The following is a 14,027-nucleotide window of genomic DNA, read 5'->3' on the forward strand; positions in this document are numbered from 1 at the left end:
GAAAGATTTTCGGTGATACATGTTTGAAGACGTGTTGTATTTAGAATTTCAATCCTATTTTATGTTTAGTGTTGCAAACTTGTATTTGGGATTGTAAACTTTATTTATTTTTGTATTATGCTTTGAATTGTATGGTTGTGTTGTTTATACACTATTGCTATGAGACTCTACCTGCCATATCCCGTGTTTCCGCTTTAGCGGGGTGTGACAAAGAGGCTAACACAATATAATGCACAAGCTGAGAAAACATACCTCTAACATCTTTGTGAACTCTTCTTTTGCTTTTCTCTGCCTCAAGCGCCTCTCTTCAGCCTCCAATTTCTTTCTTTGCATCAGGTACTATGATAACATAACATGAAAAGGATCAAGAAAATTGATCCCCAGAACTTGTCTATACATCTTGAAGCACCAGACAACAAAGTGAAGAAATACACTACGAAGCCAACAATGAAGGTCTACCTCATTGAATGCCTGTTTCCTTTCGCCAAGTGTTTTCAATGCACCATATCTTTTATCATTTATGATCACTCTCATTGCCTAATATGTCAACTTCATCATCAATTACAAGCACCAAAACTTTCAGAAAGAAGATAGAAGCCACTAACAACAATACCTGCTCCCAGTTCCAATCAGCCTCAACATTTGCATCCTCCAATAAGGATTTAAACGCAATTTTTGCCTCCTAAAAACAGAATGATAAGTAAAAATCGAAGAAAACAAACTACTACATGAACAGGCTTAGGGAATATAATAGCATTGTACCTGCTTACTCGCATATATGAAAGGTTCATCATCCACAGCCTTCTCCTCTAATTGTGTCGTGTTCACTTTTCCAGCAACTGCCATTCCCTTCTTTGCTTCCTGTCGCTCAAATCATCCAATTGAGTTGTATGTATATTATTTTTCAAATTAGGAAAGTAAAAGGTTATCAAGTGAAATAATGGCACATGCTTCAGCAAGAAGAAAAAAAGAAACGAATAAACATCAAAACATGGGAGAAGAGAAATTATGTCTTTTAGGGAACAGGCTCAGAATAACAGGTGAGAGATGTACAACCCGGATTCATGGTCCTTCACGTGAAAGCAATTTTGATGAAACAAGGCACGAAATGCTAACTCTCATTACACATTTAATAGGTTATCTTAAAGTGAAACAGTAAATATAAAAAAAAAAAATAGTGACTAAAAAGATGCAATGTTTGGAGCACAGACAGGCCAGTAACTATACAGGTTCTCAAATAAAGAAGAAATTTAACTGCTCATACCTCAGTGTCTTGTGCAGACACTTCCACAGCTTTGGGAACACCATGTGAAGATGAATTCTCTGTGCTGGTCCTGAACTTTTACATTTTTCAACATTATACAAGACCACAGAATACTAATATTATAATTCCATGAGGGATCAAAAAGTATTACATTGGAGAAACCATAGAAGCACCACCAACCGCTGGAATAAGAGGGACCGCAGTGACTCTTTCTCCAGCAGCAGTAGATGATGATTCAGACCCCACATTAGGGGGAACATTGCCGACAGGAATAACAGGTGCAACTGCTACAGGGCTTGAAGCTACTCTGGGTGCTGTTGAAGAAACGTCATTAACTGAGCTGGCAGAAGCTGAAGGTCGATCAAGTGCAGAGGGTGTTAAAACGGCTGAAGCATTGGGATTAGTCGCCATCTCAGATTGAGTCCCTCTAGAAGCTTCTTTCTCAGCCTCCTCACGAGCCAACTGCATACAAGAACACAATTTCAGGGCAGAGCCAAAAGGGACCACCTTTCTTTCTTTTTGTTCTGATAGAGTAAGAATAGCAAGGTAATAAGTTATTATTGAAACCTTCAATTCCTCAGGTATTGTCCATTTAGATTGCTTTGTATCCTTGTTATAATAATATCTGCACAGTACAAACTACATTAACATGAAAACAGTTGGAAACTCTAAGAGATTAAGAGCAAGGCTAGGCGTACTTTTTACCCTCTGCAGTTGTGAACTCTTTCCAAACAGTGGAGGCATCAGCCCTCTGCCACACCAAATAATGACAAACATATTAAGCACGTATGGAAGGTGAGGAGGTCAGGGGTTACCCGTAGAGCCCAGCCTCCCAGCGGGTCAACGGTTCAAACCTCATCAAAGATGAGGAGTGTGCGTGAGTATTTAACATATATAAATGTTATATACTTCAAAACAGAAACAAAAAAATTTAATGGTAGTATTACAACATCAGGTTGCTTCACAAAATCCATATGCAACACAAGTCGTGTACGCAAATTTATTTATTGCACAGAAAATGTAGAAGAATTACAACCAAGTTTTCATTTACAATGGTAAGAGTCACTCACTCAAGTTGTTTAATTCAAGAACGAGGAGTCAAATACAAGTGCTTTTTTAAGCACATATCAAGAAACCGGACAGAAATGCTTCAAACGGAAAGCATAGATAACAAAAAGCACAATTCTGTTTCCAAAAAAACTATTCATTTTCATGTTCGCTTAGCATCATCGCCACCCTGGCAATGAGAGGGTCATAGCAAGAGACAATCAGACAACACAGATTCTTAAACATCAAAAGTACCATAAGACGAAGAAATAAGCCCAGATAAATGGAAATCCATTTATAGTGGAACAATGCAGACCTTGTAAGTAGTTATCAGCAGAAAATTTTTATTCTAATTTGTAACACAACTGTATTAGAGATTATCTCTATCTTTTGTAATAAAATTGCAGGATTTCACTGTACTATATAAGAATGAGAAACACATGAAGTGGTGTATATAGCCTACAATATGTGAAACCATCCAGTTATTTGCTTCAATGGTGATACAGTTAAATTAGCAAAGATATCCAGTTATTTGCTTCAATGGTGATACAGTTAAATTAGCAAAGATATCCAGTTATTTGCTTCAATGGTGATACAGTTAAATTAGCAAAGATACACACCTTGGAGAATCCATAAAACAGAGTTTGTCTAGAAGGTCAAAACAGTAAATAAAATATATCTATGCATTTGGTTCTTCACAAGTATCGAACTCACATGTGAAATAGTGTATGAAACTAGACTAGTTATATGAAATGACTGGTCCTTCTCTTCACCAGCTACACGGTTAATAATTTAAGGATGTGCGGGGCTGCACATGGGTTGGATTGGCCGGGTTGAAGGCATTCGAACAACCCAACCCAATATTTGTGGTTTGAAAAATCTCAACCCAACCCAACCCAAATCATGCGGATTGGGTTGGGTTGGTCGCGTTGAAACTTTGATATATCATTTTGCAATCTAGCTAATGGTTTATGTTTAAAAGAAGTAAAATAAAAATAAGAACATACAAAACAGGCTAACAAACTCAAAAGAAGTTGAAGGTTCATGTGAATAAGAAAGTAAAATTATGGTTGAAATTGTAATATAATTTTGAATATAGCTAACTACGGGTTTGTCTAATGTCTACTGCACATATATTAGTCAATAACTTAACAATCATATTGAACTCATAATATTCATAATATAGAAAGGCATATCGGGTTGGGTTGGGTTCAAATTACCCTAACCCATTTCCAACCCAATAGATGCAGTTTGGCCTAATTTTGTATCAGCTATGTGTCGGGTTACCTCAGGTTGAGTTTTTTTAGGTTTTTTCGGGTTGGGTTGGCCGGGTTGGTCGGTATTTTGAGCACCCTTGTGCCCCTTGGTTCATTCACAAAATTAAATATTTACAAAAAGAACAAAACAAAGAAAAAGATGCATTCAATTTGTTGAGTATATGTGCCACAAACAAAGCATGTCCAACAGGGGGAAAGCCAGTGAATGCAATACAAACCCCCCCTTCCCGCCCAGATTGGTCTTTAGCCTGTACGTGTGGTTAACTTGCAGTCCACTTATGAGATGTTTGGATCATTGGATGTGCAACTAAAGTGATTATTATGACTTGCAATTGCAATAGTCTGTTTTCTGTGTATAGGAGAACTGATTCTGATGTAGGAACAAAATGATCGGATTTGAAGCAGCAAGTATGGAACTGATGTGAGAAAATTGGTGGATGAAATAAATGTAAAATTACCCAACCATCACTAACTTTAATCAATTGATTATCTAACTTTGATTCTTAAAGACACAAGAATCATTTTAAAAACACACATCTAAACACCACCTTATAAATAAAGCACTTTGAGTGTAGACTAATCATTTCTATCATAAGAAAGTCAAAGAATATATTTAAATGGAGAAGCTGTTTAATGTATGTGCAGTAGACCAAACAAGACTTTGGAAGAAGAAGATGCCATTATTAAAAATACTCAATTTTACAACAGCCACAGATGGCTCGGGTAGAAGCCAACGACCAACAGCCAACATAGGCTGCTTTAAATTCAGAAAGAAGCTCATTTTCCTAGCTTAATTACAAGCAAGCTGAGGATAAGCCACTAAATCAGAACATACATACAGAACAAATTGCTTACTTAAGCAGACACAACTTAAAACGAAATCATGAAATAGAAAACTAAGCTAAGAAAACAGACCGGAATAGTTACAAAATTTCTAAGATTAAATAGACGTAATCAGAAAGGAAAAGTCTAAAAAAACCCATTGGACTTTAGTATTTAGAATGATTAAGTCCTTGGACAATTTTTTGGAACAAATAAGTCATTGGACATTCTAAAACCTGTTAAACAACTCCTTGGACTTTCTAAAACCTATTATATACATCCTTATGACCTATAAAACTAAGGGAAAAGTCCAAAAAAACCCAATGGACTTTAGTGTTTGGAATGATTAAGTCCTTGGACAATTTTTTGGAACAAATAAATCCTTGGACATTCCAAAACATGTTAAACAACTCCTTGAACTTTCTAAAACCTGTTAGATACATTTTTATGACCTATACAACTGGTTAATGTGCAAAATAATGGAAAAAGTCTGGAAAAAACCCAATGAACATTCATATTTCGAACGATTAAGTTCCTAAATATTTTTTGAACCAAAAAAAAATTATATATATATATATATATATATCACATATGTGGTTTTTTAAATTAAAAAAAAGATTTAAAAAGATTACTAAAAATAAATTTCATCAGTAATCATTTTTAAACTTTTTTTTATTTTTTTATAATTTAAAAAATCATATACGAAATATATTTTATTTTTAATTTAAAATAAATATAATCAGTAATCCTTTTTAAATCTTTTTTTATTTGAAAAATCACTGACATAATATCTTTTATTTTTAATTAAAATAATTTTCATCAATAATCTTTTATAAATGTAAGTAGTTTTTTGGTATATTTGTTTATTTTATATAATTTAAGTATTTTTTTTTTGTTCAAAAAATGTTAGAAACTTTATCGTTCAAAATATGAATGTTCATTGGCTTTTTTTCATGCTTTTTTTCAAAAATCTTTTCTGGCTTTTTTTCAAAAATCTTTTTTAAATGTAATTTTTTTTTGTAAATGTAAGTACTTTTTTATTATATTTGTTTAATTTTATAGATCTAAATACTTTTTGGTTCAAAAAATGTTTAAGAACTTAATCGTTCGAAATATGAATGTTCATTGGGTTTTTTTGGGACTTTTTTCTTTATTTTACCACATTAACCAGTTGTATAGGTCATAAGAATGTATCTAACAGGTTTTAGAAAGTCCAAAGAGTTATTTAACATGTTTTGGAATGTCCAAGGATTTATTTGTTCCAAAAAATTGTCCAAGGACTTAATCATTCCAAACACTAAAGTCCAATGGGTTTTTTTGGACTTTTCCCTAATCAGAATGAGATCCACTCTTAAGAGAATGACATACACTGCTCAGTTGAACAAATTAGAACAAATAGCTAACTGAGATCATACAACATATACAATAAACCGCAATATCAAACCATTGCTAATATTAGCATATATCAATAAGCTGAGCACACATAAGCATGTTCAAGTACCGATAAGATTGATTGAATCCTCAATAAAAGCAAGTATAGAAAATAAACAAAGGAAATTCCAGTACCATTTGTTAAGGAATCTGTAATACAACTGAAGCACAGATATAAGTTAATTTGCAACCAGATTATGCGTCAACCATAATGAAGTAAAGCCATGCTGTAAGGGCCCAACCCAACAAAAATATCTTACGTACTCCCTCCATGCCTCCATTCCCCAAATAAGCACCTTGCCTTCACTGTCAGGATGTAGCCAAGCCCTCATTCCAAATTAGAGCATATTCTTAATATCCGAAAATAGCAAATTCAAATATTCAAAAATTATTAAGATCTTATTTCTTAACTTCCTATATTTCTCTATAAGGTTTTCTGGACCCGACAGAATCTAATTTTGGTCATTGAACTTGTTTTAATTTTATGCACACACTCTACCTTAAGATTCATAAAGCTTATATCCAGAGTCCATTAAGCAATCATATGGATATATTTTTCTTAGTAAAATTTTGCTGAAAGCACGAATTTGAAACCACCTTAATTTACTAGAAGACTGTGGGAATACTGCTTATTGGCTACAGCAATTCACTATGAATGAGCAGGCAGCAGAACCTATTTTATTTTAGCGGCAGTGGAAACAATACACAGTCTGATAAAATAGCCAGCAAATTAACAGCCTATAAGACCATTCTAACAACGATGAAAATAGCCAGAGACGTAAGGTAGTTGTCAAGTATCAATCGCAGCATTAAATTAAATAATTACATGGGCAATGGTCCTATATGTAGTAAAACACTAACATAACAAGTTGTTGCCTGCCCTGAGGAAATGAAACCGCCTTCAAAATGAGCATATAGAGCAGTTTCCTTCAAATTCCGGTGACATCTACAAACAAATGGAACATGCAAAGAGAAGGAGAACACATATAACTCAAACTTGATCAATTCCCGTATGACAAGAAGTTTAAACAAAGACATGCTTTGCAAGTAAAATTAGGCATCATTAAACTACAAAAGAGCAACACCTCAACTACATGCACTTACCTCCAGAGGGGTCATCAACTCCAAAGGCTTCTCCCAGGAAGATTGTTTTGTTCTCTTGTTGTAATAATATCTGCAGAGGTATGCAAAAAAAGACAGGAATTAACATCTTATATAATAGGTGATCTGGTTCTAAGCAGTACAACACAAAAGTGAGGCACGACATAGAGTTTGATGTGGCACCATTATACTATATATGTATATATACATGAAACACGTACCTTCTTCCATCACCAGCTGTATACTCCTGCCAATCAGATGATGCATCTTGACTAGTATTGGAAACATTTGATGCCTGCTATGGAGACAAACAAAAATATTTATCTCAAACGAATAAGTAATGTGTAAAACCATTTAAAGGGTTGTTTGGTTTTCCATTGTGTTCTGTATGGATAAAGCTGTCTCTGTGGATTAATCTGCTTGTATACATTGGGAAGTTTTTGTTTGAGAGGGTTTTTTCATAGCTGGAATGAGCGTGTTCTTTAATCAGGAGGGGAAAGTTGGGAAAAAACAAACTTCGCTTTCTGCATAAGTACCGTAGAAGCTTACTGAATAAGACACTTTCTATATCATTAAGCCACTACCAAACAGTCATGTATTACTGACCAAGTAAGCTGTGAGTCCCATTAAGCTCATTAAGATGCTACAAACAGGCCCTAAGTTAGGCGTCATCGATTGGGTAAGTAATTAGTAGTTTTCCATTTGAATGAAGCATCATTTGCTGCTTTAACATGATTATAAATTTACATGGTTCCAGTAGTCAGCCCGGCCATCAAGCTTGAAAGGTCCAGTAGTACATGTAATATCGAGCATGCTGCATCCTCATCCATCCAATCACACTATTTACTTAACCACATACAATTTAATGTTTGATAGAACTTGGCACAAGTTAAACATCATGTTCAACTTTTGTACATGTTCAGTTCTAAATATTAAGAATCCTAATGAAGAAAGATATACGACGATCACTTATCCACACTCAGGCTTTCTTGAAATGGGTATGGTAACAAGCAAAAACATATTATACTAGGATTTTTCATGAACATAGCAAGGAAATGAACCTTGAAACGGGTGTGGAACTTCGAAGGTATATCTTACGCAGTTACACATGAACAATAGCTAGAGCAAAAACTTTTCTAAGTGAGAGCATCTACATGTTTTTGTACTTAATCAGGATACCATAATTTAAGGCATATCAGATAAGGTAAAGCCGTAGTTAAATATGGTAGACACCAAGGAACAAAAAAAGGACTGGATTTATGATGTACATCATGTCTACACAAAGCACAGGAAATATTGGAACTCTTAACTAATAAGGTTAAGGAACTTTCTTTTTTAAACATGAAGAATAGTTACTTAAGGGAAGAGCCTTGTAGAAACATGTAAGGTTACACTTTGTGACCAGAAGGTTGCAGGTTCAAGACGTAAAGATAGACTCTTACTATTTTGGAAATGCTAGTCACAAAGCCAGTCAGATACAGCTTACCACATTTATTGGTTCAGAAACCAAGCGGCTCGCTGTCTTTTGCATATGCTATTCATGTGTTGCTATTTGGTACGTGGAAGGTTGCCTCAGAAAGTCAAGGAGCCTTGGCAACGAGTGCGAAGACAAAATACTTAAAACCACTTTAGAAAAACCCTTATAATTTCCCCACTCCTTTAAGGGGCCACACACATAGTCTTGGTTGGTCCATCTTACCTCCTCTTTCTTCTCCCACGATTTTCTTTTTTAAAATTGTGATAACTTAGGGATCTATTAAAAAAAAATAATAACCCAAGTGGTTTACGTATCGGTTACATCTGCAAAACAACCTATCTTGACCTAGGCAAGCCTAAAAAACTAGCACCTTTTGCCCTTGGCACATAAAAATCATCTAACACAAAAGCCATAACTCTCCTAGCATCTAAAGAATGGACATGTGTGCCAAGCACATTTGAAAGCCATGCTCAAAACTTACAACTATAAAACCCAATTTTAAGTGAAACAAGCAGGTGTCATTTTGAAGACAGAATTAGGAGTTACCCATCTCGATTTCAAACCCTACAGCACAGAACCGAGTCTTTAACATGTCGAGGTTCCCTCTCAACCAATGGTACCTGAACTTCTTACACAGACAGGTTTCATCAAAGATATCCACAGCACTTCATCTCCTAGACAATACATTGATCATAATTTAAGGATCTAGTGTCCCTATAATATCTTTCGAACACCGCTATAGTGTCTTAAGCGGACTACCTCAACCATGTTTGTCACTAACCAAGAAAGAGGAATGAGGAACCCCACATGAGCTTCAAGTAATTTACTCATTAGTAGTGGATAATCCCTAAGAGGAATCGGCAAGAAAATGAATATTAAACATAAATACCTGATTTGTGGGAGTGGTTGTTGAAGGCTGTTGTCCAGTTTGCGGCACCGATGAAACAGTTAGTGGACCTTGATTTCCAGAAGACAGCCAAGGTTGTCCTCCTGTTGAGGCACCAGGTGTGTGCATCTGTGACACAGTATGAAACTGAGATGACACATTTGTTGCATTTTGTGGCTGCCCAAATGACGGTGCAGTGAACTGAGACAAGAGAATAATTATATAGATTCTGAAGGGCAACATACTCAAACACATGAACAGAGAGGAGAGGGGGGCTTACAGTATAAGAAGAAGATAGAGGTACTCCAGGGCCACCCAAACTAGGCACATGACTGTTTGTAGTGGCAGAGTTCTGAAACTGTGGTGAACTAGATGTGAAAGTCATGTTTGGCTGCATATAAGGCATGGGCATTGCTTGTGATGATGGAGAAGGGTGGCCAGGCTGACCTGGCCTTGAAGACATCTGCATCGGCTGTGAAAACTGTGGCAGCTGAGTTTGACCAGGCATGCCTTGTCCCACTGCACGATATTGCTGGGTGCCTGAAGCTGACTGCATGAATGGTTGTCCTTGTTGTGCTGGAACAACAGGCCGGAACTGCAGCAACATAATGAACTTAATATCCCACAGTATATCTATAAATAATCTATAAAAAAGAATCAACGAACCAGGGAAGTAGAAGCATACTTGCATTGAAAAGTTTGTTCCAAAACTTTGAGATCCAATGGATCCAATTGCAGGTGGCCGCAGAGACTAAAAGAACAAACGAGGTGGGGGAGCAACATATTTTTGAGTCAAAACATATGTCATAATATAGTATGGCATTCCATTTCCAGGCTCTAAATATACAAAACAGGGACAAGTATAAAATTCCAATTATCAGTTGTTAGGAAAGAAAAAAATGTTAGGTCAAGTTGAAGTGTCGGATTCTCTGATTCCCAGTAAAAGGAGAACGAATCAAGAACCTGTAGACGGTTGTGTGATGAGTGATAAAATCACAACCAAAAGCTCCTTATTTCTACCTCCTTAACCACTGGTGCATACCCAAAGCTATAACCAACACCTGAATCTATCAAATGAATAACATCTGACACTCATTCTAACATGAGACACCAATAAAATGTGGCTAATATGTTATATTACTTCTCATTGGGTTTTGGACAGGCTTCAATACTCTAAAAAAAGTTAGCAAGAGGCAACATCGGCTACTTCTCCAATTGTTCCGGATATAAATGTTCTATATGAGAACAAATGATCAGGTAGTTATTACTAAGGGGCTGTTTGATTGTTTTTCTATCAACTGCTGTATGGATTAAGTTGTCTATATAGACGATGTTGTCAACATAAATTAAGCTAAATTGTTGTTTGTTTGGTATGCTAAATAAAATGTCTGAATGACAAACTGACCAATTTACCCCTTATTGGTTTTTGTTTTGTCTTTTTTCATTAAGCTCCTGGTTCTTTTTCCTAAGGTTTGACGACGAAATTGATCAACCAACAATAAAACCCTTATAAATCATCAACCAACCATAACAATAAATTCTTAATTATTATTTTGATGTCATAATATCTAATTAGAATTTAGAGAATGAGGATTAGAAAAACCCAAATGCAACCCAAATATAACCCCTCTCATAATTTCAGCAATTCTCTTCACTCTCACTTTCATGCTCTGCAAATTTTCCAAAGGAACCACCACTTCCATCTCCATCAAGGGAGGGAGCAGTGGAGAGAGATCAATGGGTTTTTTTCTTCTCTGTCTGTGAAGTGACCGGGAAGGGCATTTTAGGCAAGGATGTGGATGAATGAATTAAGCTAGGAGAAGAGAGCTGATCAATAGCTATATCATTAGGTCAATTCCAAACACCAATAAATGGCTTACCGAATAAGTCATATATTTCATTAAGCTGACTACGGGTTGTTTGGTTAGTTTTCAATTATTTCCTGCATGGATAAAACTGCCTATATAATTAGGAAGGTTTTTGTTCGGGGAGATTTTTTAATAGAGGAAAAGAGCATGTTTTTTAATTAGGAGGGGCAGGTTTGGAAAAATTGGCTTTCTGCATAAAATGCCACCCTAGAAGCTTACTGAATAGTACAATTTTTGGCTGATATAGGGTTTCTATATCATTAAGTCATTACCAGTCATGCATAGTTAACCGAATATAAATTGTGTCTCATTAAGGTCATTAGTTGCAAACAAACAGGCCTCCAAAGACCCCTACGCCACAATAAGTTGGAACAAGCTGAAGAGAATATACAACTAAATATCAACACCTTCGAAGATACAGTTCCTATTTCAATGCTTACTCATAGACCTGAAATATAGGCCACATATCTGAATGGACATATCCGGATATCCCCAAACAGCATTTTTGTATGCCATGCCCCCATATGATTGTTTATAAGGGCTATTGGCTACCATCCAATGTAAAATTAGCAATACTTGTTTTATCAACATAAAGATGCATAAACTGAAGAATCAAAATGAGAAGGTAAATAATTCATGTTAAAAGGGGCGGGTATTAAAAATTAATAATGAAGTAGTAAGTGTGCCCCTTTTTGTGAAGTAGCAAAAAAAAGAAAATACAAATCTTCTACTGCATCATGACGATCCTTAATTCATATTCTCATTGGTATAAAGATGAAGACATGTTCCAAAAGATGCCAGGAAATAAAACAAATGAGCCAACGTTTGCACTTAAGTGATACTATTAGCAAAATCCGAATGGAATAAGCCCAATAGCCCACAAGCTAAACATATGTGTTGTTAATGTTCAGCACATGAGCACATCAAGGTATCAAGCTTCATTGTTGAGACATAAATAAGCACAAGCTCCTTGTTAGATCATGGTTCATTTCGTATATTGGAATCTAGTTTGAGTGAATTCACCAATCATCTTCAATTGTAACACAAGCTTCAAATGTTTCAAAGTGGTTCTACATGTACTGAAAACAATTGTAAGCACACGGATACTTTTAATTTATTTATCAAATGATACAATCAGATTGTCTGAATAGCAGAAGAGGGGGGTACTCGCAAGTAACTAGTATCACAGATGAGTTGATGGTGATGATCGTTTTACAAAGTCTGCAACTCAAGAATCTAGAACAAAGCTTGGTCATAGGAAGAATCATTTGAAAGGTTTTGTATGTCTTGAGAGTATCTAATATGTATTTTTTACTAGACAGCCTAAACTTCATTTGTTTAGCTAATGGTGACTGTTTCTAAGTATTACATAACCCAATCAATGAAATTTCATACTTGACTTCCCATAGTCTTTGAAGATAAGCAAACTAAGAACCAGTCCAATAACCAAAAGAAAAAAAAAGTCATGAAACCACACAAAATCAGATAAAAAGTGATGAAGGAACCTGTCAGTGTCACAAGAAGATAAGAACATAAGGAAAAAGGTAAGGGGAGAGTGAGGGGGTTTGTTGATTTTGACCACCATGGGGATGATAAGAGAAACACCAACATGGACATGATAAGAAAAACCACCACCAAGGGGCTGATAAGAGAAACCCATGTTGGAGCCATTAGACAATATGCACAAGGTTTGCTAGAACTCTAGGATTAAAATACCCATTTGTTTCGTCTTAAAGAATCATAAGGCATGATTCAATGTGCCAATAAGGGGGAAAGTCAATATTCTGATTCATTACTGATCTGAGCTGTTTTATCATGATTCAAACCTAGTGATTATCGAATCATGGATCATGTTATTTTCAGACGTTGCAACCACGGTAGTTTGTAGCCTAATCCAATTCAACAAGGTATCTATCCTGACAGTACGCAAAATGCAACCCTTAAAGGCATTCTTATGTTCTTGGTGAAGTATGAGTTTGTATCTATCTACCAGTAAAGTAAGAAAAACATACATAGTGGGATGAATGGTTTTCTATCTTACATTATGTTGCATTATAAAAGTATGTAAATTTGTACTTTAATGTCTTAAGAGTAGGTAAGATCTTTTAACTGAGAAAATCTTAACTTCATGTAGCATGCCCCCGCACCCTCCCTGTGTCTAAAACCCTAAAAGACTGTTCTGCGTGCGGTTACAGCTCCATCAATCAAGAATTACAGTAAAGAGCGGTATAGAAATAAAGATACAGATAAAAGAAATTAGGGTTTAGTCAAGTGTGTGTTGCAAAATAAAGTACTGAAAATCAAGATTACCTGTGAACCAGGATTCTGAGGGTTATTATCCATCGTATCACATAAGCAAGAAAAGAATAAACCCTAATCGAGTGAACAATCCTTGTCGTGATGTTTGATTGAAGGAGCCGTTGGGCATTTGGTGCGAGACCTAGCCCCCGATTATATACGACCTTCCCACGATTTCAGTTTTGCTCTCTTTACAATAAACAAACATTAATCGGCATGGGTGGGTTTATACCTCCCGGATACAAATAAAATACAACATTCGTATCATATCGTAGCGATCGTTGTATTTCGTTCTATTTCAATCTAGGTCATTAATCATACTATTTTGTAAGAATTTTACCTTTAATTAATTATTCATTAAAAAGGTAATTATATCTTTTTGGTTTTTCTATTTTTTAATAAAAGAAACAGATGTCTATTTTAATGGACGATTTTATCTGATTTATTATTTTTTTAAGTCAGAAAATTATCTTTGTACGTATCAAAAACAGTTTTTATCTAAATCCTTTTCATATGCAAAACAAATTTGATTCAAAAAACCTTGTCCAGCCATCTT

At 35.4% G+C, this 14,027-nt stretch overlaps 1 protein-coding gene across 6 annotated transcripts in view; it reads right to left on the minus strand.

Moving 5' to 3' along the window:
• Positions 1–13,670, minus strand: part of LOC112511333 (pre-mRNA-processing protein 40A) — a 26,999-nt gene extending 13,329 nt beyond the window's left edge. Inside the window, exons 1-14 of one of the 6 annotated variants that reach the window (XM_025116922.1) lie at positions 13,484–13,670; positions 9,991–10,056; positions 9,586–9,900; positions 9,309–9,434; positions 7,164–7,237; positions 6,946–7,015; positions 1,963–2,015; positions 1,832–1,889; positions 1,416–1,726; positions 1,265–1,334; positions 763–861; positions 614–682; positions 460–537; positions 253–339 (exon numbers count right to left, since the gene is read on the minus strand). In XM_025116922.1, the coding sequence (XP_024972690.1) occupies positions 253–339; positions 460–537; positions 614–682; positions 763–861; positions 1,265–1,334; positions 1,416–1,726; positions 1,832–1,889; positions 1,963–2,015; positions 6,946–7,015; positions 7,164–7,237; positions 9,309–9,434; positions 9,586–9,900; positions 9,991–10,056; positions 13,484–13,516 (1,509 nt within the window). In that variant the 5' untranslated portion in view covers positions 13,517–13,670. The other 5 variants (XM_025116921.1, XM_025116920.1, XM_025116919.1 and 2 more) reach the window with 5 other exon arrangements.
• Positions 13,671–14,027: the final 357 nt, after the last annotated feature.

This window comes from Cynara cardunculus, assembly GCF_001531365.2.
Source record: "Cynara cardunculus var. scolymus isolate 2C chromosome LG 4, CcrdV1, whole genome shotgun sequence".
Classification (NCBI taxonomy): Eukaryota; Viridiplantae; Streptophyta; class Magnoliopsida; order Asterales; family Asteraceae; genus Cynara; species Cynara cardunculus.